Source organism: Cydia fagiglandana, chromosome 27 (assembly GCF_963556715.1).
Source record: "Cydia fagiglandana chromosome 27, ilCydFagi1.1, whole genome shotgun sequence".
Taxonomy (NCBI): domain Eukaryota; kingdom Metazoa; phylum Arthropoda; class Insecta; order Lepidoptera; family Tortricidae; genus Cydia; species Cydia fagiglandana.
The window spans coordinates 9,111,962-9,136,838 of NC_085958.1; the positions used below are offsets into that span (position 1 = coordinate 9,111,962).

Here is a 24,877-nt window from a genome sequence, read left to right on the forward strand (position 1 = left end):
TCAAGATTCCATTTTCCGAACCACTCGCTACGCTCGTGGTTCAATTTTGGAATCTTTCGCTTGCTCGGGTATCAATATTAGCACGAGCGGTTAAACAACAACTTTGCCCCCTTGTAAAACAATAGTTATTTGTTGAAAATAACTATTAAATACAGTATACCCTACCCTAACCTACCCTACCCTATACAGTATACCTCTTTTATGCTGCGCTGGGCAGTCGGTGTTACCCGTCTTGATAGAATACGCAATGAGCACGTGAGAGGATCTTTTGGAGTGGCCCCTATTACTGACAAAGTAAAGGAAAGTAGGCTTAGATGGTGCGGCCACATTATGAGACGAGATGATAGTTTCCCAATGAAGTCCGTCCTAAATATCCCCACAAAACCCCTGGGAAGAGGAAGACCTGCCGTCACATGATTTTCCAGTATCAAGAGGGAAATGAAAGCCCAGAATCTAACCCCTATGCCAACCCAGGATAGAGCGTCCTGGCGCCGCCGTACAAGGAGGCCCTACCCCAGATAGAACTGGGACTAATGGAAGTAAGAAGAAGAAGATACCCTATTACCTCTTCGTTCTCACTGTCCCCAGCCTGGTCATCCTCTCCGTCCGTCTGTTCCACATAGCTGCCGTCATCTTCATCCTCATGAGTGTCGTATGGGTCTTCAAGCAATGATGCTAGATCGAAGAACTGGTAGCCGTGGCTATTGGTGAACGAGCGCTCAGTGACGGCCGGTTCCTGAAAACAGGTAGATTTTTTTTCTTTAAAATATTGTTTTGTTTAATACAAAATTATTTATTTGGACATGTGAAAAGAATGAGTGAAAGAAGGCTGACAAAGAGAGTGTATGAAGGAGAATTGGAAGTGGGAGTTGGAAGGGGTAGACCTCGGCGGATTTTCTCTGATCAGATCGGGGAAATCCTGAAGAAAGGCCAGGTCAAGAGCACCCTAAACCGGCGAGCGTGTATGAGGAATGTTATGAATGCGAAGGAAGCGAAAGAGGTATGTCAGGATCGTAGCAAGTGGAAATCCGTGGTCTCTGCCTACCCCTCCGGGAAATAGGCGTGATTATTTGTAATGTAAAATTATTTATTGACGGAAGATAACATTCTATAATTTTTTTACACACTAAGATTGTTGCACTTACTTCGCGAGGCCGTTCAATGATGTGATAGTACAGGATCTCGCGCAGCGTCCGCTTGTCAACCTTCGGGTTTACAAAGCTGACACCAGACGAATCGTCCTTAACCTGATATACGCTGTGGGCATCCTGAAAATACTTGAATAATAAGCTATCTATCGTCATTGAGTTATCATTACTTCAAATCAAAGAGAATGTTGTATACCGGGTGTGACCTGTAATATGAGCAAAAAATTAAACTGTAGGCTGTACTCCTCATACTGACCGACATTTGTTCAGCGACTTTTAAAAAAAACTGGGCAAGTGCGAGTCGGACTCGCGCACGAAGGGTTCCGTACCATAATGCAAAAAAAAAAACAAAATAAAAACGGTCACCCATCCAAGTACTGACCACTCCCGACGTTGCATAACTTTGGTCAAAAATCACGTTTGTTGTATGGGAGCCCCATTTAAATCTTTATTTTAATCTGTTTTTAGTATTTGTTGTTATAGCGGCAACAGAAATACATCATCTGTGAAAATTTCAACTATCTAGCTATCACGGTTCGTGAGATACAGCCTGGTGACAGACGGACGGACGGACGGACGGACGGACAGCGAAGTCTTAGTAATAGGGTCCCGTTTTACCCTTTGGGTACGGAACCCTAATTACTTGTGCTTTGATTTTTAATGCACTTTAAAGTTTATTCTAAGACTCAACTTATTGCGAATTTTGTTATGTTTAAGGCGTGACAGACAAGCAACGTCAATCACAATGATATGGCGTGGCGATAGCGTCCATTGTAGGTAATATTTATTTTCTATGAAAAATAGAGACTCTAAATACTACATAATTTTTAAAATTTGCTGTTCAAAAGCAAATTTCAAACGGTGACAGTTTGATGAGTACAATCTATGTTTTAATTATTTGCTCGTGTTACAGGCCACACCCGGTATAGGCGTAGTCACAATAAATTTTGTAGTCACACTTTTACTGCCATCTTTCGACAGATGATTAATACTTTTAGAACACCATTTGACTTTGATCCTTGTGTGTGTGTGTGTTAAATATCAAAAAGTGTCGCCATCTACTCGAGTAATAGGCTAAAGGTATGGCTCGTAAAGGATGACTCACGTTAGACCGGGCCGTGTCCGGGCCGGAGCTTACGGCGCTTACTTTTCTATGACATGACAGGTGATCACGTGATGCTTTCCAAAGAAAACGTGAAAAGATGAAAGCTTCCGGGGCATTGATTTCTACGGAAAGCATCACGGGATCACCTCTGTCATGGAAAAGTAAGCACCGGAAGCTCCGGCCCGGACACGGCCCGGTCTGAGTGAGTCATCCTTTAGTTCAATGTCTATTCTTGTGTCTATTTTATTAGCATTGCAATGCAGCGGGGAAATGCTGCCAGCGTTCTCGGCACCATGACAAAGAGGCCAAATTTCTTACATGTATTTTAATTTTATTTAGTAACTAATACTAAGTTTCAATTTAGTTTTATTAACTTTAAGCAACTTTAGTTTTAATTTAGTTTTATTTTATAGATATATATATATAAGTTAGTTTAGTCTTCTCGTGTGTAAAACTGATTTTAATTAGGGATAGTTCTTACCTCGGCCTCTGCTTGCCGGATATAATGCCCTGAATTCAGACTTACTCCAAATAGTAAGAGCCCCCATGATACCTAGAAATAACAAAACAAAAACATCATTATCTTCAACTGTATTAAATTAGAGGTCATTTAACAAGAGATCAAAGTTTGATATTTCTTCGAGTGCTTATTTTGAGTCCCGTCACAGAATAAATAATAGTACTAGGTACAGAAGACTCTCTAACAAAATGCGTCTGTCACGATCAGCACAGATATGGCCGCTAGGTGGCGACAGCGCCACGCGCGGCTTATGGCAAACCCCAAAATTGGGGTCGAACGGATGTACTTTTAGCTTTTGTAAGATTTGATATGTTTTCTGAAAGAGCTACGTATTTGTGATTTCATGTACATATATGTTTATTTTTTATATCAAATTCTATAAAGTTATGTACTCACTGAGTATAATTGCATGAATCCTATAGTAATTTAAATTGTATTTTCCTTAATTACTCGTAATGCATGTTAATTATAAGATGTAATAATGTTTTGAAAAGATGTGTCCCGCCGAGTTTGTTGCCGGTCCCATATTGGGATACCCTCCTCCAATTGAGGGGGGATTTAAATCTTCTCGGGGCAGAGGTGTACGGTTGGAGCCGGTAAAGATTTATTTGACGTTCATAAGCGCATTGTAATATGCCTACTTGAATAAACTATTTTTTATCTTATCTTTATCTACCTGTAGCAAAGCGACGAAATCGCGGAGTGAGCCACGCCTGGTCCCGTGCAAGCGAAAGATTCTATAATACTCGCTACGCTCGTGAATCTAATTTAGAATCTTGAGCGTGGTAAGGGACTCAAAAGCGCAGATGTAAATAACTTTGATCTCGTGTAGTACACAATTTTTTTCACCCTAAGCAGTGAGAACATACCTATTAGCCAACGCGTTTTGTTAGAGAGTGAGTCTTCTGTACCTAGTACTATTATTTATTCTGTGTTCACGTTACGGTATCCAATGAGATTTACACTAACCACCAAACCAAACCAACCAAAACCAAAGTTACCAAAGTTAGACTAAGAAAAGCCTGCAACGATTTCGATAGCACACGCAGTGCCAGTGTTAACTAGGGTTGCCAACCGTACTATATTATATAGTATTGTACTATACAGGGTGATTCATGAGACGTGAGCAGGACTAATCCTGCACACTCAGTAACTCATAATTGATCGATCACCATCGTGTTTATGTGAAACAACCACACTTTTTCCTATTTTTTAACTTTTTGGTGAGAGCAAATTTAATTCTGTACAATCATGGTCACCCTACTAGACCTAATTAATAAACATAAAACCTCATTAACCATAATGACAACATTTTGTTACGAAAAAAATAAACTGTCAAACTTGAGTGAGATGCGAGTTTTCAAAAGTAACCAGTCCGTGATGACAGTGATGACATTCAATTTGACACAGAATATCGGTAGTTTAGTATATGGTTTAGTATTCTAATTTTAGGGTGACCACGCATATCGTAAATAAATTAATAACTTTTTTTTTCAACATGACTAGAAAATTAACGTTAACCTCACTAATACTGATACGAGACAGCTGCTTATAATTTACGAAATACGCAGTGTTAGTCCTGCTCACGTCTCCTGAATCACCCTGTATAGTACAATACTATATAATATAGTACGGTTGGCAACCCTAGTTAACGTGGCTATCTGTACGTCACGCTAAAATATTTTCGATTAAACGTAAATTACACCCATGTTTATTATTTTATCTAAAAGTACTATTTTTTTTTTTAATTTACTATATTTTTGATGCCTTATTCTGGAAAATACTATATTCCACCCTAGTGTTAACGTTAAATTCTAAACGTCAACTTCTATGAAATTATGGCGTAGGATAACATTCAATTTCACGCGTTATTAACACGCGTCGGTGTTATTGTCAATTTCCATGGTAGTGCTGCTGTCATTGGAAATGGACTGTCACCTTAAGGGGGTTTTCAGAAAAAAAAATTACTATTTACTTTTTCGAAAAACCATCAACTTTTGGGTTATTTAGACTCGGAATCACGAGTTGAATGAGACAAAAAAAAGTGTCCCCAGTTACTCATACCAATATTGGGTGTCAGTTTTGTAACGGTCCATACAAAATGTATGTGAAAATGCCTTACTAAACTGACATCTTTTTGGGAGATTTCTTTTTTTCTTTTTTAAACGATAATCCTCGTGATTTTGAGTAGAAATAACCCAAAAGTAAGTATTAAGTAGAATTTTCGAAAAAAAGTATTGTTACTCTTTTAAGTGAAAATGCCCATTAAATAACACTTGCCCTGCGTGTGCTGTCAAAATTGTTACAGATTTTATTAGTCGAAATGGGCCCACTGATTAACAGTCCGCCGGACGGTATCGGCCTGTCGGTTAGAACAAAATTTTGACAGTTCCGAACAACTGACAAGCCGCTTAAACACCGTTAAGTTACTGCTTAAACCGTTAACCCAGTGTCAAATTGTACTGGTAACCATGGTAACCTAGGTTTAACCGGTTAACCCCGGGTTAGTGGGATGGTGCAAGAGGCGCTTACTCTATTTGGAAAATGTTTTGATTGATTTAATTTAAATATAGAACACAGAACTCACCAGTAGTGTCTTCATATTTGGAAAAGTAAGTTAATTTGTGAGATAACACCTTAAACCTCACTTTATATACTAGAATTAATTGAATTTTTATCTCTACGGCTTTATCTTACGATACTTAATAGTCATTAGAATGATTTTGTCTGTCTGTGATTCAATGCATTAAGGATGACTCGCGTTAGTCCGGGCCGTGTCCGGCCCGGAGCTTCCGGGGCCTAATTTTTTATGACATGACAGGCGATCACGTGACGCTTTTCATAGAAAACGATGCACCGGAAGCTCCGGCCCGGACACGGCCCGGTCTAACGTGAGTCATCCTTTATTAAGATATAGTTAGACCAAGATAAGTCTGCAACGATTTTGATAGCACAAGTGATAATAAGTCAAATTTTAAAGAAGTTTGACTTTTAAAATGACACTTGCACTGCGTGGGGTTATCAAAATCACTGCAGACTTTTCTCGGTTTTTCTAAAAAAAAAAGCGCTGGTGGCCCAGCGGTAAGAGCGTGCTACTTTCAATCCGGAGATCGCGGGTTCTAACCCCGGCTCGCACCAATGAGTTTTTCGGAACTTACCTATGTACGAAATATCATTTGATATTTGCCAGTCGCTTTTCGGTGAAGGAAAACATCGTGAGGAAACCGGACTAATCCCCAATACGGCCTAGTGTACCCTCTGGGTTGGAAGGTCAGATGGCAGTCGCTTTCGTAAAAAGTAGTGTCTACATCAAATAATGGGATTAGTTGTCAAGCGGACCCCAGGCTCCCATGAGCGTGGCAAAATGCAGGAAAACGCCAAGAAGAAGTACAAAGGCATTCCGTAGTATTAGCCTAGTGAACTCAATCCTTTCGTCATTAATGACTACTACATTTCCCAGTCATTAATGATGATTAAGCATAGGTACATGAATGGTTGCGGTCACCTAATGTCCGGATAGGTCATTGGTTAATAGGTAAGAAGATAACAAATGAATCATTGTTAGATATGTTCATCGAATATCAAAAGCTGAGTAATTAAGTCCGACTCACGCTTGACTGTACATTTCTAATAGGTTTTCCTGTCATCTATAAGTAAAGGGACCCACAGATTATCAGTCCGCCGGACGGTATCGGCCTATCAGTTAGAACAAAATTTTGACAATTCCGAACAACTCACAGGCCGATACCGTCCGGCGGACTGATAATCAGTGGGCCCCTTAAATAAAGACCTATTTCATGTATTTTTTTCAAAATTTTAGACCCAGTGGTTTCGGAGATAAGGGGGGGGGGGTGGGAATTACTGCTAAACTATTTATTCTAAAATTATAAAAAAAAAAACTATTTGAGATTCTCACAATGAGCTCTTTCATTTGATGTGTAGCACGATATATTTTGAAAAACTTTATTTTGTAATTTTCTCATTTACCCCCCAAAAGTGGTCCCCATGTTTAAAGTTAATTTGTTTACGTTACATGTCCATCTTTGGGTCACAAACATACATATGTGTACTAAATTTCAACTTAATAGGCTGTGACAGACGGACAGACAGACGCACGAGTGATCCTATAAGCCTATAAGGGTTCCGTTTTTTCCTTTTGAGGTACGGAACCCTAAAAAGAATATTATGATGCTTTACGACGGGAAAGGGACTGGACAAGGGACAGGGATAGGGTTGGGGTACTGTAAATGGGGACCACCTAAATGGGAGGACGCTGTGGGCATAAAAATACGGTTTCTTCTGTGTGCAAATATATTTCAGCTAGTTTTACAATTAAATATCTACACTCGATCGCTGCCTCTAATCGAATCGAATGCCGATTGCGCACCGCGTTCCATTTGACAGCGGGCTTAAAATTCTAAATTTGAATATCGTGACTAGCCAGTCACAGATTAAAAAATGGTACCGTAAAATGGGGTGAGTTTGGACAAATCCCAAGTTCAACCATCTATACAAGTTTATTTGATTGCAAAATCATTTATTTATTTTCTACCTTATCAATAAACTTATTCCATTTACAAACAAGATATATACAGTGGTACTACTAAAAGAAACTAAAATATTAATAATAAAATAAAGTTTATTTGGCACGTTGATTTATGTACTTGAAAAGTGTTCCAGAAATATGAACTTTAGTTTTAGTAGTAGTATTCAGTAGTGGTAAATTCTTTATTGTACAAGAAGAATCTGTCGTTTCATTTCATACCTCAACCTGCCTCAACGATAAACATAAAATAGTAGGAAATCGCAGGTCACCCATTGTCGGGGTTAGGGGGGACAGGAATTGAGTGAGATGGGACAATTGCTAGAATTGACACAATATTATAACAGCTTGACTTCTCAAGAGAATAAAGTATTTACGTAACAATGTGATAACTCTGGTCTAAAAATACCATTTCACCCCCTACCATCCCTTCTCACCCCATTCATAACCAAACTGCCCTCGTAATCCCTACTCACCTCATTTTAAGGTATATAAAAATTATTAGTGGGCGACCGACTTTGAAGCAGTGGTGGCCGAGTGGATATGACGTCTGACTTTCAATCCGGAGGTCGCGGGTTCAGATCCTGGCTCGTACCAATGAGTTTTTCGGAACTTATGTACGAAATATCATTTGATATTTACCACTAGCTTTTCGGCGAAGGAAAACATCGTGAGGAAACCTGATGCATACATTTGCGAAGAAATTCAAAGGTGTATGTGAAGTCCCCAATCCGCACTGGGCTAGCGTGGGGACTATAGCCCAAGCCCTCTCGCGCATGAGAGGCGGCCTGTGCTCAGCAGTGGGACGTACTTATATAGGCTGAAATGATGATGATGATGAATGACCGACTTTTGCTCGGAAAATATATAAAAACTCAAAAATACGCGTTGTCCCAGAAATAAGATATAGCTAGATGGTTTTTTCGCCCCCGAAAACCCCCATACTTAAAGCAAATTTCATCGATATCGTTAGAGCCGTTTCCGAGGTCCCCGAAATATACAACACAATAATTGCTTGTATAAAGGTATAAAATTTTGTGGCATTCATTGGGTTGGTTTTTTCAAGGCGGTTCCCAGAGATATGAAATTAAGTTTTTTTTTCAATATTTTTATTATTTTGTACGAACATTTTTTTTTTCAAAGGCACGTATAAACAAATTTAAAGTTAATTTAATACATATATATGTACAGAGAAACATATGTCTTATATTTTACTTCTACTATCCCACATCCGACATCCAATCCAACCGGACCGGGCAATGTGAAAACGATCTGCTTCATCAATTCTTTTTTTTTTTACTCCAATCCAATATAACATCATTTATTTACATACATACAATATATATACAGTGGTACAACTAAACGAAATTAATAACTAGCTTAAATCTAAAATAGGCCCCTGAGGCATTGTACCAAGGATGCTGGCGGCATTTCCCCGCTGTGTCGCAATACTGATACGTTGTGCGAGGTAGCCGCCAGCTCTTCGGTCACCAGTTACGTCAACCAGACGCTTCGCGATTTCTGCGAACAACTTATGCGCGCTGGGACTCCATTCTTTAAATTAGTTGACTCTATCAGCTTTCAAATAAGAGTAATATACTGGTATCAAATCTTCATACCGTAGTTGAAATCTGAAAAAAAAAATACTTATAATAGTTATTCACGATACAAGTGCGAAACATAGGAAATTCGCGACAAGTGGCGAATATTAAAACACGGGAGTGTTTTAAATCGACGCGAGTTGCGAATTAAGTACCTATTCGCATGTGTATCGTACGTTTTAGTGTCGGTAGATACATCCTTTAAAATTTTCGATGTAGTTACGTAATGTGCTTATTATAGCACAGGGCGTCGTAATGGAAAACCAGATGTACCCACTGTAAATATTATTATTAGATATATAGAGAGGAGAGAAAGAAAAATACGTGTCCGTGTGTAGTTTGACATCCAAAACAGATGGCGCTGCACTGCGCCGAGCGCGGTCTACACAACTTTGACACCCATCCATCATCAGGGCTATAACCGCGAAAATCGAAGTTCGCAAATTGCGGGGATTTTTCTCTGTCACTCTAATTACGCCTTCGTTGGATAAAAGAGAAAGATCCCCGCAATTTGCGAATTTCGGTTTTCGCAGTAGCCGCTCAGTTACCGGTGAAGAAGCAAGTACGAGTAACTGAGTCGAAATATCAAGCTACTAAAAAAAGCTATAAAGCTACAATTTACAAGCGGAAGTCTCGTTCTAATACATAGGGTGAGAAAGAGACTTCCGCTTGTAAATTGTAACTTGTAGCTTTATAAAATAGGCCACAGGAGCTCGAAAACAATACAAAAGGTAATCACGGTCATAGAGAAACATAAAAACAAGAGTGCTCATTTCATACACCCGTTTTGGTACCAAAAATATAAGTACTTTCATAGTCGACGTCTATACCTCGTTTTTTTTAGCATTAGAAAAAAGGTAAACAATCTTGATGTGTCTTTTAATTGAAAAACACATTTTAAAAATAAGTTACGGCAAATATGTAACAATTATGAATCTAATACGATCATTTATATTCTTCTGCTTTCATAAGTAATAGTTTTTAGTTTTTAAAAAGCGTTTTTCAATTAAAAGACATGCCAAGATCGCTTACCTTCTTGCAAGTTCTTTCTAATGCTAAAAAAAACGAACTATAGCATCGAGTAGCGGAATTATCAGTACTTTAAGTAGTAGTAGTACTGTCAGGTGACAATAGATGTAGCGCCGACCAGAAAGTCTTATGTTTTTGAGATTAGAGTTTCCGGTCGGTGCTACATCTATTGTCACTTATGTGTAGAGTTAAAGGTGACTCAGCTCAGGTAAGAAAGCACATCAAATTGTATGAAAGCATCTCATAACCATAATAATCAGTCAGATTCATATAATATGTATTCTCATTTCTTTTATTGATTTTAATTTCTTTTCCTTTTGTAAGATTTGATATGTTTTCTGAAAGAGCTACGTATTTGTGATTTCATGTACATATATGTTTATTTTTTATATCAAATTCTATAAAGTTATGTACTCACTGAGTATAATTGCATGAATTCTATAGTAATTTAAATTGTATTTTTCTTAATTACTCGTAATGCATGTTAATTATAAGATGTAATAATGTTTTGAAAAGATGTGTCCCGCCGAGTTTGTTGCCGGTCCCATATTGGGATACCCTCCTCCAATTGAGGGGGGATTTAAATCTTCTCGGGGCAGAGGTGTACGGTTGGAGCCGGTAAAGGTTTATTTGACGTTCATAAGCGCATTGTAATATGCCTACTTGAATAAACTATTTTTTATCTTTTATCTTTATCTTATCTTGACAGTACTACCTAAAGTACTGATAATTCCGCTACTCGATGCTAGATGTCGACTATGAAAATACTAATATTTTTGGTACCAAAACTGATATATGGAGTGAGCACTCTTGTTTTACTATGTTTCTCTATGTCATGGTTCATATCCCGGTCGATATAAGAGTGACATTCCATTTCCAACTGCAACTGCAATACTGTTCATTTTACTATGGAAACGCGTCGCTGTCATTATCAATTGCCATAGAAAAAGAACAGTATTGCAGCTGCAGTTGGAAATGGAATGTCACTTTAAGTCTAGTACTTATGATGGATCTTACCCATATACATGTTTGATCATCAACACATATGATCTAGCGATCGCCCTCTCGGCCTCCGGTTTCCCCTTCCAATCAAACTTATTATGCCAATAATCTACTAAGAAGTCCTTCGTCGGATACCATTTCTTAATCGGCCCCAAGTTTCGTAGCTCTCTCTGGATGGCTCGTATTATATAAAAGATTTGGTGGTTCCAAAAAGTTGTCCATGCTAATCTTATTTCTTTCAATATTCTCCTGAATTCTTTACGCGCATATGATATATTCTCTGTTGTTGCTTCTATTGTATTTTCTGTTGTATCTTCTATTGTATCTTCTGTTGTATCTTCTGTTGAATCTTCTGTTGTATCTTCTGTTGTATTTTCTGTTGTATTTTCGCTTTCTTCGCTTTTTTCGCTTTCTTCGCTTTCTTTGCCTTCTTCACTTTCTTCTCTCTTTATTCTCGTTTTTTCGTGTCGTTTATAGCATGGTGTTACCGATGTATGTACTGTGTCAAACGCTTTTCTGTGTTCTTTGTCTTTCATTATTCTATTTTTTTCGTGTTTTCGTTTATAGTTTGGCGTTATTGATGTCTGCAGATCTGTGTCAAACGCTTTACTGTGTTCTTTGTGTTTCATCATTTTTGTGTTTTCGTGTTTTCGTTTATAGTATGGTGATAGCGATGTTTGTACTGTGTCAAACGCTTTCCTGTGTTCTTTGAGTTTATTTATTTTATTTTCTGTAAAGAGATAGCCGTTGTGTTCAGTGTTTTATGCTTTTGCTGCTATATGATTCATTTTATGTGTTTTTACGGGATTTATTATGTTTCTATACTCTGTATCTTTAGTTATACTCTGTATAAAAGTAAACCAGATGAGGGTAGATGAAAACATTACACGATCAAATAATGTAGGTTAAAGTCAGGTCGTTCAGTGACTGATCCAGGCGGTTTTGTATTTGGTTGTTTAACCAATAAATGTTAAAACTACCCGAAAATGTACAAATTGTTTGTTTACATTTATTTAAATACCTAAAGGTACAGAGTATTGGCTGAGTTACATTTTTTGTTTTGGTTTTATTCTTAGGCGAAAATATTAGTATTTTATTTATTTTCGATTATAGTCGTAACGGTACGTTTTTGTATTTTCGTTTTGCTCTCTAATATATGTGACGTTTTGAAACGAAAGGTACCACATTGTCGGATGCCGATAAGGTTGATTTCAGATTGAAGTAATATGGAAAGGAAATAGGTAAGTACCCTTTTTGTTAAAAATGGCACATAATATGTCTGTCTACAGCGCACCAAGATTTTTTTTAAATTAAGTATAGGTAGGGATTATAGTAACGAAAACAAAATGTTCAAATAACTTAGTGTTCAAAAGTAGGTATCATTTTTAAAATCAAAATACCAACATTGGATACTTTTGTATAGGTACTTGTAAGTAAAAGTAGGTACTTTTTAGCTACTTCTAGGTAAAAGTAGAGTCGGACCAAAAAAGTCTGCAGTGGATTTAATAGCCCACGCAGTGCAAGTGTCCTTTATACGTTATAATTTCATAGAAGTTTGACGTTTAAAATAACACTTTTCACTGCGTGGGCTATCAAATTCGCTGCAGACTATTCTTGGTCCGACTCTAGGTACTTTTCATAAGTATTTTTACAAGCTGTTGATTAGTTTTTAGGGTTCCGTACCCAAAGGGTAAAACGGGACCCTATTACTAAGACTTCGCTGTCCGTCCGTCCGTCCGTCCGTCTGTCACCAGGCTGTATCTCACGAACCGTGATAGCTAGACAGTTGAAATTTTCACAGATGATGTATTTCTGTTGCCGCTATAACAACAAATACTAAAAACAGAATAAAATAAAGATTTAAATGGGGCTCCCATACAACAAACGTGATTTTTGACCAAAGTTAAGCAACGTCGGAAGTGGTCAGTACTTGGATGGGTGACCGTTTCTTTTTGCTTTTTTTTTGTTTTTTTTTTGCATTGTGGTACGGAACCCTTCGTGCTCGAGTCCGACTCGCACTTGCCCGGTTTTTTAACGTATGATATCACCCCTAGTTTAAATTTCATTCGATAGCGTGACGTGACGTAAGAGTTTCCGTGAAACATATTTTTTACGGGATTTTGAGTTTCCATAATAACGTCCCGCTTGGCGCGCTGTTCTAAATCCCATACAAAAATTTAATAGACATAACGCAAACGCGAACGCTCGTCACGCTATCGAATGAAATTTACACTAGAGGTTCAGGCCGCGTAGCCAAGATGCCAATCGCTTACGCTCCGTAGCGATCGAAACGCAACTGTCACTGTCACACTAATACGGAAGAGTGATAGAGAGACATAATGCTTTTCGTTGTCGAAGCGATAGCGATTGTAACCTTGGCTAGGCCGGCTGTTACCAGCAAATGTTTTTTTTTTTTTATGAATGGGCTTACTCATGGCCACAGACTAGCCGAGGCGTAGACGTGGCCTACGATGGAGCGAGCTCGCCCAGAAGGTGCCTGTTCACTCTTGATTTGAAGGTTGTTATCGAGTTTTTAAGCAAGTACACACTGATAGAACTACTGCTACTACTGACTACTACTACTACTACTACTGCTACTACTGGCTGTAACTACTGATACTGATAGTGTCTGTGACAGACTGATTTCTTAATTTTGTAGTCGACTGGCTGAAATAATTGATTTTACATTTCCTATCATAATTTTCGAGGCACATCCTTGTGTTAATAACAAGTAAAGAAAATTTGACACATGTATTATTAATTATTTATTAAAAAATTAGTACAAAACATGCAAACTACAAATTATATACAAAATATGGCACGCGTCACACTTGTGTTAGTAGTGAGTGGAGTTATTTTGTACAATTGCGTTGTTATTCATATTATTATAAATATGGTTGTTATCGAACGCCTGTGATAGGTCCGAATTGATATTCGAAATTAAATCTGCATTGAGCTTACTTGTTTTTTCTTCATCTAGTCGATTTCTAACATTTGACTCATGCGGCACAGTTGTCTTATTTAAAAAAATTGTATCCATAAAATATTTTGCTTGTCCTTTTCGTCTTGGATCGTTAGTATTACTGGCTTGACTTATGGGTATATCCGCCCTTCTGTCAATCTTTATACGGTTTTTCAGCACAGGTGATGGATTTATGACATTTAGTTGATGCGTTCCTGCTGGTTTTATACTAACTTTTTGTGTGACAGGGATTTTTTCAGTCGTAGTTGTAGTGGTAGTATAAATGTCAGGTAGCTTAGCTATTTCACTAGAAATTTTTGATAGGTATTGTTGTAAAATGTCAGTGTTTTGGTCTATTCGATCCAATATATGGCTTGTCAATTGTTGATTCTGTGACATTGCTTTCAGAAGTTTTATCTTTAAAGGATCAACAGTCGTTGTGGTGGGAGTAGAATGTTTTTCCTCTTTGATAGTCGTCGCCGTTGTCGTCGGTTTTATAGTAGTAGTAGTTGTTGTAGTCGTAGTTGGCATAGTTGTCGTCTTTTGTGTATAATTTTCTGTCTGTGTTGTGGATGGCTTCTCTGAATTTTGTGAATATAACGTGTTGCAAAGTAGCTTGCCTAAATCAGCAACGCTTAAATGAAATATTTTACGTGGACTCGACGGTATAATAATATCCAATAAATTCATTTCTACATTAGATTCTGTTGTAAAACTTTCATTTGTTTCGTTATTATTATCCTGTTTGTGAATCAGGGAATTATTTCTAAGACTTTCTATTTGTATGGGATTCTTAGTTTCATTTATGTTTGGTGTTGTTGTATTCAAATGCTGATTGCAAATATGGGTTCTATTTATGTTATCATTAGGCATTTCTACTTTAGAAATTTCGGTAAAATTAACTTGTGATGAATATAGTAAACCACTTTTGTTATAAGACTTATTAATGCTAGTGTGAATTTCTTTAAACCCATTTTTTGTATAATCTGTATAATTGTTATTCTCGCGAGGTATTAGTCTTATACTAACTTTGTAATTATTCTTATGTGATGGCACGACAGCATGTAATAAGTCTTGCACGTTTGAAGACTGATACATATCTTCTTTATCAAGAGGAGTATTAGATTCTTTACTTCTTAAGTATGACTTCTGTTTTTTTAAGTATGAGCGGTCTTCTATGGTCTCAGTATCGGTAAAAATATGAGGATATTTTGCCATGAGTGGATTTTCTATCATTCGTTCCCATGTCGGATTTTTATTTGAGAATATAAAAGTATTATGATCAAAATTTACTGGTTCTTTGTACATATTTGGTATATTATTCAACGTGCTAATATGATAGTCGACCTTTTCATCATTTTCGCTGTTTACTATTTGTGGTCCATCTAGTTCAGCTATTATTCTTTGGTTTGCATATATATCAGAGTTTCTTTGACCCATATCTCTGTCGATTATTCTTAATGTATGAAGTTGTCTTTTATTTCTTTCTTTATTTTTTTGTATTTGTATAAAATCTTTTGACGTGCTTTTAATAAACATAGGATTTGTAATATGCGCATCCGGTTTTTTTATTCCTGAAATACGTGATCTGAATGGTTCGTTGCTTGGTTGAAAAAGATTTTCATTTTTAAGACGAGGATTTTCTTGGTTCGATTTCATTACTTTAATAATAAATAAATCTGGTTTTGCAATGTTATCATTATAGACATCATCAGAAACTATGAACATGTTAGTATTTTCACTCACTAATCCAGTTTTATCTACTTGCCGTTTACTGCGTTTGCTCTTTCCGTAGTTTCTTTTGTTGAGATGTCGCGGAAATGCATTTGTATTTAAATATTTGTATTTGAGTCTCATCTTTTTATTGGAATTCATAATCGTCTGGAGGGCGACAGAGCGCCTTTTTCTATTCCGGTTCATTATAGAAGATCTTCCTTTTCCTTTAAAAATAATGCCTTGTATATTATTATCTCCTCGAAATTCAGTACTTCTTTTATAAATATCATGTATCTCTTTATAGGTATTGAAAGATCGGTAATGGTTGTCGTTAACTTTTTTAACAGACTGTCTAATATTTTGTCTGTTCATAACAAATCTTTTTGTTCGTAGAGGTGCCTCATGATTGTTGACCTCACGTTTTTTCAATTCCTGTCCATATATTTCGTAGTCACCCTCGTGGTCTCCTTGGTCAAGATTATCATTCTTCTGGTAATACTTTTTTACTATATTTTCAATTCCGTGGAATAATTTAATACTTTCTGGATCTGGTACCTGATCTACATACTGATTATAGCCAATAGAGAACCCTGTGCCTTCTATGTCTTTAAAAAGAAGCTGTAATTTACCAAGGTCATCTACATTTATATTTTCTGGACTCGAATCTATCGATAAAGGAAGTTGGATCCTTTTACCAACTGCGGGATATCTGATATCTTTTGTATAATCAACCACTACTTGATTTAATTCAGCCGAATTTATAGATTTTGAACTACTAAGGAATTTTGGTTTAGTATAATGTTTTTTCCATGTTTCACCGTTTTGATCAGCTACAAGTGGGTCTACTAGTGGCGTAGATTTGCTAATAGGATCCACAGCCCTATATATACTTGAGTGACTTGCGATAGGTTGAACCGGAAGGCTTGTTACCGTTTCATGACCAAGTGGAGTTTGGATTCTTTTTAATAACGGTTCACGTTGATTCCTGACATCTTGCTTATTGGCGTGCGTGATTGGCGTATTTTCACGACTTGAATGAATAGCGTTCTGTATTTTTTCGATAAGACTCATTACTAACTTTCGTTTTTTCTCTCCTTTTAGTCCACTCTTATCGAAGTGCGTTTCTATTTCTACAAAAAGTTCATCATCGTCCTTTGTGTGACCGTGTGGTGATTCAGTTTTTTTCTCATAAGATTCTACGTTTCTTTTTATTCGTATTTTTTTCTTTTCAATCGCTGACATAGTGTCGTTAGATTTTTCAAACTTTTTAAGATACTCCATTGTAATTGTTTTTAAGTAGTTATCTGGCAGGTGTCTATTTTTAAACGTATTTTTTAAGACACCAGCGAAATCTTCGACGTCATTTTTTATTGTGTTTTGTACCGTTTTCTTATTCGTTTTCATTGTTGTTGTTGTTGTAGTTGTTGTTACAGGAGTTGTTGTTGTTGGTTCAGAACTGTCTTCGCTTCTGATTTTAATTGGTTTTCCATTGTATATAAATTTGATGATGCCTTGAAAACCTCCATTTGAACTCCTGCAACAAACAGTAATTTAAGTTTTTTGTCCATTTTAAGTTATAATAGTTATAGTAATTTATGTATAAAATATTTGGGAAACCGAACTTTGCTCAGAAAACATATAAAAACTCAAAAATACGCGTTTCCCCAGAGATAAGACCTATGTGGCGTTATCTATGAAAAGGGAGCTTATTGTCGATGGCGCTAACGCCATTATTAATGATGCTCCGATATAAATACAATGCCGCGCGACGCTGTGCGGCGTAAGCGCCATCGACAATAAGGTCCCTTTTCAGAGATAATGCCCCTATAGTTCGTTATTTTTTAGCATAAGAAAGAACTTGGAAGAAGGTAACCGATCTTGACATGTCTTTTAATTGAAAAACGCTTTTTAAAAACCAAAAACTATTACTTATGAAAGCAGAAGAATATAAATGATCGTATTAGATGCATAATTGTTACATATTTGCCGTAACTTATTTTTAAAATGTGTTTTTCAATTAAAAGACACATCAAGATTGTTTACCTTATTTCTAGTTAATGCTAAAAAAACGAACTATAGCTACTGATGTACATTTAGTGGGAGATTGTAATACAACCACAGTGAACATTGTTTGAAGAATATTAAATTCTGACTTACGCCTCCTTTTTATCGTCTTGTTTTATATCGACTAATATATATGCTGGATCTGAAAATAACAATTTACAAATCTTAAAAACAAATAAGCAATAAAAACGAAAACTAAATATTTACTTAATATACGATTTCAAGCTTGCGTGGTTATTTATACAGATGTCGTGGAAAGTTTCCAAAAAGTTGCAAGTTCTCGGAAATTTCAGGAAAATTTCACAGGAAACAAAGGAAACGTGCATTGTGATCTTATGCAAAAATATAAGAAGTTTCCAAAACTTTTCCATATGGATTTATTTATTATTTAAGTACCAACCAAGTGAATTTAACCTCAGTAAAGCAAATGAACCCTTTTTTTTTATTAAATTTGCATAAATACACATAAATATAATAAATGGTAACTAACAATATGAAAAAGCTTAATCCCTGTGAGGGATTTCTTCCAGTTAACCTTTGAGTAGGGGAGAAACTGAAAAGAGTTTGACAAATGCAACAACTTATACAACAAGGTATTAGAAAGACAAAGAATATAAATATATAGGGGTATCTAGAACACTATTGAAAATCATCATCATCATCATCATCAGCCTACTCTCGTCCACTGCTGGACCTAGGCCTCATTGCACGCCATTGAGCACGGTTTGCGGCATCTCTGATCCAGCTCTTGCCAGCCGCCTTGCGAAGGTCGTCGCTCCATCTAGTCTGAGGGCGTCCTACGCTACGTTCTACGTTACTATCGGCAAACGTAGCGTAGGACGCTATTAAAAATAGACGCCGAAAAATAATTGGACACTTAATACGACACGACTTCTTTAAAACTATCCTGGAGGCCCGGATAGGATGCAAGCGGGGTAGAGGAAAACCCAGACGCAGCTTTTTAGAGCAAGTCAAAGAAAAAGTAGGGTCCGTGTAATATCAAAAAATCAAAAGAGCTGGCGCAAGATAGGGAAAGCTGGAAGATACTCCATCGTCATGAGAATAACTCTTAAGTTAATGATGATGATGATGTACATAATTTATAGGATGGACATATATTACACTAAGGAATAAGGTGGTGGTATTGGTTGTCAATTAGCGTTGAAAATTTCCGGAAAAAAATCCGTTTCTTTCCAAACGGCTCGTTTTTTCGGATATTTACGGACAAAAACCATGAGATCTCCCGCTTCAAATTTTCCGAAAAAAAAACGATTTAAACAGGTTTCAATCGGTTATTTTTCTTAATACTGGTGAGTAGGTGAATATAGACTTACTTTGCCATTGACATCAGATCGGTGTCTGTTCAGTTGTGGCATTATAATGACTTATTGGTTTTTTTCTTTAAAAATCCGAAAAATACGGAAAAAGCGAAAATTTCATAAATTCCCAAAAAAATCATTTGATTTTTTCCGACGTTTTCAACGATATTTTGTCAATAGAGGTGGCAGGAAGGGGCATTAGCATGTCGAGCACTAGTACCACCACCTTATAATATGTCTTATTACTAACGTTTACTATGTCTCGAAGTTTTAGTTCCTGTTTCGTTGTCAGCCTCTGTAGTATCGAAGGCATTTACACCCCGTAGTGCCTTATTAAATTTGTATTTCATTTCATTAACCAGATTTTGCTGCTCATTCACGATTATTTCTTTTGGTGTAGTTTCTGAGTAAAATTCTCCATTAGTCTCTGCATGTTCATTATCTGTAAATAAGTAGGTACCTACAATGTACATCAAATAATTATCAGTTTCCCTTTTTTGTGCCAACCATTGTATAATTTTGTTGTAATCCGTGGATAATGTCGTTGGTTATGCATTAAGTTAATTTTAATTCTACTGCTAAATGTAACACTGTATTTTATAGCTGTTTGTTACCCCTAAAACGAATAAAAAAAAATTAAAAAAAAAATCTGAAAATATTGTACGTATAAAGATCGATACTATTATCAGATTATTATATGATTTATATGAGTGAATTCACTCTCTCTTGTTAATTGTTGCTATGGTTACGTTCCTTGGACGACCCGTAAATCCCCAATTTTAATACCATTTAAATTTACCAAAAATATTTTTTTGTCTCCGGTACATAATAACAACGTAAAATAGCTGATCCACCCATCTGTTTGTGAAAAATTGAAAATGTTCTTATTCCCTTATCATTATTTTCTATTAGTTTCATATATGTTATGCTTACCTTTCTGACCGTCTCCACGCTTGAAATTCCTAACCAGCGCCTTAATTTTTTCAATCAATTCATACATATTTACATGTCCGATTCCTTGCAACATTTTATGTAACGCCAAATATACGATATCTTCACCCCTCTGTTTTTCCGATTGTAGGTTATTAATTTCTATATTATTCTTTTGTTTTACTGTTTTGATGTAAATGTTGCCATTATCTGGTTTCGGCGTTGTTATGTCTGAATCTTCATCGTCTAACACCTCTAGTAATGTGGCTAGCTTGTTAGTTAGATAGCTTTTGGTTTTTGGACTGTTTATTCTAAGGAAGTAATTGTCGGAGTCTGAAATTACAATTACAATTTCAAATTAAAATCTAGGTATCTATTTTTAACCTTTCACCATATTTATGATTGTTATAATATTCAACTCTATTGACTGCAATTAAAGTTCAAATTCAAACAAATATTGTTATATGAAGTAAAACTGTTGAGAGACTATATATCACAGGAAAGTGGATGAATTAGTCAAATCAGTTTCTTTTTTCGAACTGTCAAAACGATTTTGCTCCTATGGAATTTATATGAAACACTAGCAAGTGACGTCACAATCAAATTACCTACTCTTTATAGTTTTAATACGGATTTAAAATAAAAATTGTGTCTAAAATCAACTGCTGTCTACGTTTCTCTATTAATCTTCGAGTGCTTTATTTCGTGCATGGTGTAAAATAATTTATTTTAAATTCAGCCAAATACTCAATTTGGATTAATTTTTTTTTCGTCCTTCTGGACAGGCTCCAATTTATAGTTCGTTTTTTTTAGCATTAGAAAGAACGTGCAAAAAGGTAAGCGATCTTGACATGTCTTTTAATTGAAAAACGCTTTTTAAAAATCAAAAACTATTACTTATGAAAGCAGAAGAATAAAAATGAACGTATTAGATTCATAATTGTTACATATTTGCCGTAACTTATTTTTAAAATGTGTTTTTCAATTAAAAGACACATCAAGATTGTTTACCTTATTTCTAATGCTAAAAAAAACGAACTATAGATTAAAAAACAGTCTTACCTAAAGACCTCTTTTTTCTGTAGCGTCCCCCGTCGTTGTCAACTCCAATGTAATAGTCCGGTATATCTGTCGTAGCTTCATTATTATCTGTGACGTGTTCTATTACTCCTACGTTCTCTGTTGATTCTGAAATATATAATAAATAAATAAAAATTTATGGTCCTATTCCCGCACTAGTGCATAAAATAGCACTTTTCGTGCGTATGTCAAATTTTAAAGGGCCATATGTACTGTAAAACGTTGTACGATACACGTGCGAATAGGTAATTTGCAACTAGCGTCGATTTAAAATACTCCCTTCGGTCGTGTTTTAATTTATCGCCACTCGTTTCGAATTTCCTCTTTTCCGCACTTGTACCTATCGTAAATAACTATTATCGAACGAGCCAGCGAAGCGAAGTTAAGTTCTTAAGCCTCCTCCACACTCGTGCGCGAATCGCGGCGCGAAGCCGCGAACGCGAGTGTGGCGTCGATTTTCGCGGACAGCGAAATCAACCCACACTCGCGTTCGCGGCTTCGCCCGCGATTCACGCGCATAGTCTGGAGGGGGCTTTACATTCAACTTGGAACACACGGCAGGCTAGGGGCACGTCCCAAGCATATCGATGTTTTTAAGCTGAACTATCAAAGGATAGTTTGATACACAATAACTTAAGTAAATTTGTTTTAATTTAAATGAATTTTTAGGGTAAGGCTATTTAGGGTTGTAAAAATTCAAGTCATTATCCAGGGGTCGGACAAAAAGTGCAGATGACGTAAAAATGACGTAATCTTGCACACAGGATGATGTTTGAGTTTGTATTTAAACTTCCGATTCACGTACCTCAAAAAACGGAAAATTGCCACAATATTCGAGTAAAGATGACATTTAGAGCGTTTTCTTATACATTAGTAAATATAAATTTTAGCTAAATATAATCGTGATGATACAATAGCTAAACAATAACGAAGTCAATTTATTGTTCATCTGATTGACAATGTGTCAGTCAAAAACGTACTTACTCATTTCAAGTGGCGATATCGTTTAATAAAGAGGTTGATAAATGATAAGTGATAATTGTTTATGAAAATCAAAAATACTATTTGAAATCATCCTATAAGTGGTTTGACGTCATCCGCACTTTTTGTACGACCCCTGGCTCATTATCTTATCCGAGGTCGTGCACACAAAAAGGACGTCAAGTGCTGCCAACCCTAATAATTGCTCGGAGCAATGCTGAGCCGAGCGGAGCAAGGTTTGCCCGAAGTTAGGAGTGACTCCCCACTGGAAATACCGGGTGTGGCCTGTGATTGTACGAGCAAAAAATTGAACTGTAGGCTGTACTCCTCATACTGACCAACATTTGTTCAGCAACTTTTAAAAATAACTTGTGGTTTAATTTTTAATACACTTTAAAGTTTATTCTAAGACGCAATGTATTGCGAATTTTGTTATGTTTAAGACGTGACAAGCAACGCCAATCACAATGATGGCGTGGCGATGGCGTCCATTGAAGATAATATTTATTTTGTATGAAAAATTGGGACTTTAAATACTTCATAATTTTTAAAAGTTGTTGAACAAAAGTGTCATCGTTTGAGGAGTACGATCCATTTATTAATTATTTGCTCGTGTTACAGGCCACACCCGGTATAATAGTAATTACCTCTCTCCCTCTTGCTGAGTAAGTTGTCAATGTCAACGAAAACGTGTGTCAGAATGACGGTGAACGTGAAGGCGGTGACCAGCAGACTGACGCAGAACACCCTGTAGAACACGCCTTCGCAGTCGCATCGTGACATCGGGTATACAGGGTGGAGGCAAGTTCTGCCGGCAAAAATAAAGTAGTTATTTGTACAACAAGAGATCAAAGTTTGATTTTCTTCGAGTGCTTATTTTGAGTCCCGTGCAAGCGAAAGATTCTATAATAGATAATCTAATTTAGAATGTTGAGCGTAGTAAGGGATTCAAAAGCGCACGAGATGTAACTTTGATCTCGTGTAGTACACAAAATTTTTCACCCTAAGCAGTGAGAACATACCTAGAGGGACAGAGATAATAGAACCTAAGTATATCGAACTTGTATTAGACCCCGCATGTTGAAATGACATTTGACTATAAAGGTCACTCGAATGACATTTTGTCTCACTCAGTGAGCAAAATGCGATTTTGCTCACTCATGTTGTCTCACTCAGTGAGCAAAATGCGATTTTGCTCACTGAGTGAGACAAAATGACTCAGTGAGCAAAATCGCATTTTGCTCACTGTTTTTAAGAAGCAAAGTACCCTTGTTCGAGCTGCTGAGGTGAAAAAAATATGGTTGTCTGTAAAGTCAGCTGCCGGATGATAATTTTGAGTGATAAGGTCATAAGAAAACGTGGCCGAAACGTTACCAACATCCAGCATCAACATTTATGCAGCAAATAGGCCACAAGGGCACTTTTACACGTCAACATTGAATTTACACACAAGCGAAAATAATAACAATACATCAACAATTTTATAAACCATGGAGATCTGTCCACAACGTTACCATGGAAATTTGTCCACAACGTGACACTTTTTAGGGTTCCGTACCTCAAAAGGAAAAAAACGGAACCCTTATAGGATCACTCGTGCGTCTGTCTGTCTGTCCGTCTGTCACAGCCTATTTTCTCGGAAACTACTGAACCAATTAAGTTGAAATTTGGTACATACTTATATGTAAATTAGTGACCTAAAGATGGACATATTTATGTATAATTTTAAAATACATAGGTTCGAACTTATTTAAGAAAATAGCCAAAAATTACCATCCCCCCCCCCCCGTTTATCTCCGAAACTACTGGGGCTAAAATTTTGAAAAAAATACTCAAAATAGGTCTTTACCTATAGATGACATGACAGGAAAACCTTTTAGAAATGTGCAGTCAAGCGTGAGTCGGACTTATGTACGGAACCCTAGAAACGCGAGTCCTACTCGCACTTGGCTGGTTTTTCGTGCATCCTACCGGTGTTCATCGATTTATAAGACGTTTATCACAGTCAAGTATCAAGTCCAAAAAAGTAAGAAAATGTCACCACTTTTTACTAGCGCGTCTTGTATTTATGTAAAAATAAGTAAATAAAAGTACTTTTTTAAATCGTAGGAGTAAAATTACTAATAAATAAATTATCTTAGCGTGATTATTTATTTGTCAACAAGAATTTACTATTTTACAAACAAATTATTGCAGTGGCAACATTATCTTACTTTATTAGGGTTCCGTACCCAAAGGGTAAAACGGGACCCTATTACTAAGACTTCGCTGTCCGTCCATCCGTCCGTCCGTCTGTCCGTCTGTCTGTCACCAGGCTGTATCTCACGAACCGTGATAGCTAGACAGTTGAAATTTTCATAGATGATGTATTTCTGTTGCCGCTATAACAACAAATACTAAAAACAGAATAAAATAAAGATTTAAATGGGGCTCCCATACAACAAACGTGATTTTTGACCAAAGTTAAGCAACGTCGGGCGTGGTCAGTACTTGGATGGGTGACCGTTTTCTTTTTGCATTTTTTTCCGTTTTTTTTTACTTTATGGTACGGAACCCTTGCCCGGAACGCACTTGCCCGGTTTTTTGGTCTTGAATTGCGTTTTGCAGTTTAGGTAGTGGGAAAGTAGCCTATAATGTTAATACCCAGAGAGGAAAATGGGGAATACGTTTGTATGGAAGACCGGTTTCGAGGCTGTCGTTCCATTTCCTTTTAACTTTTACCTGTACGGATATGATGGTCGTTTTTGTCTACGTGACAGCGTGATAAAACGGTGTCCGTCACTTTCTATCCCGCGCGAAAAGTGACAGTTTTTTACCACATAGATATATGTGGATAAAGCGATCGATAATACGCTTACTACAACTAATTAGGTCTAG

At 36.7% G+C, this 24,877-nt stretch overlaps 1 protein-coding gene across 1 annotated transcript; it reads right to left on the minus strand.

Moving 5' to 3' along the window:
* Positions 1-14,337: 14,337 nt before the first annotated feature.
* On the minus strand, positions 14,338-22,819 carry LOC134677823 (uncharacterized). The gene is made up of 7 exons (XM_063536250.1): positions 22,648-22,819; positions 21,002-21,127; positions 19,943-20,272; positions 19,260-19,451; positions 17,784-17,832; positions 15,899-17,160; positions 14,338-14,471 (listed from the first exon to the last, which is right to left on the minus strand). Exons 1-7 carry the CDS (start codon positions 22,781-22,783, stop codon positions 14,338-14,340), a joined length of 2,229 nt encoding a protein of 742 aa, XP_063392320.1. The 5' UTR covers positions 22,784-22,819.
* Positions 22,820-24,877: the final 2,058 nt, after the last annotated feature.

Bases quoted from the DNA above. Each gene is read 5' to 3' on its own strand.
- LOC134677823 (XM_063536250.1), bottom strand. From the start codon at position 22,783: ATGTCACGATGCGACTGCGAAGGCGTGTTCTACAGGGTGTTCTGCGTC. The intron at 19,452-19,942 runs GTAAGCATAACA...ACTTATTTACAG, and splicing joins GCGTGGAGACGGTCAGAAAG to ATAATGAACATGCAGAGACT. The intron at 17,161-17,783 runs GTAAGTCAGAAT...TGTTTGTTGCAG, and splicing joins CAAGACGATAAAAAGGAGGC to GAGTTCAAATGGAGGTTTTC.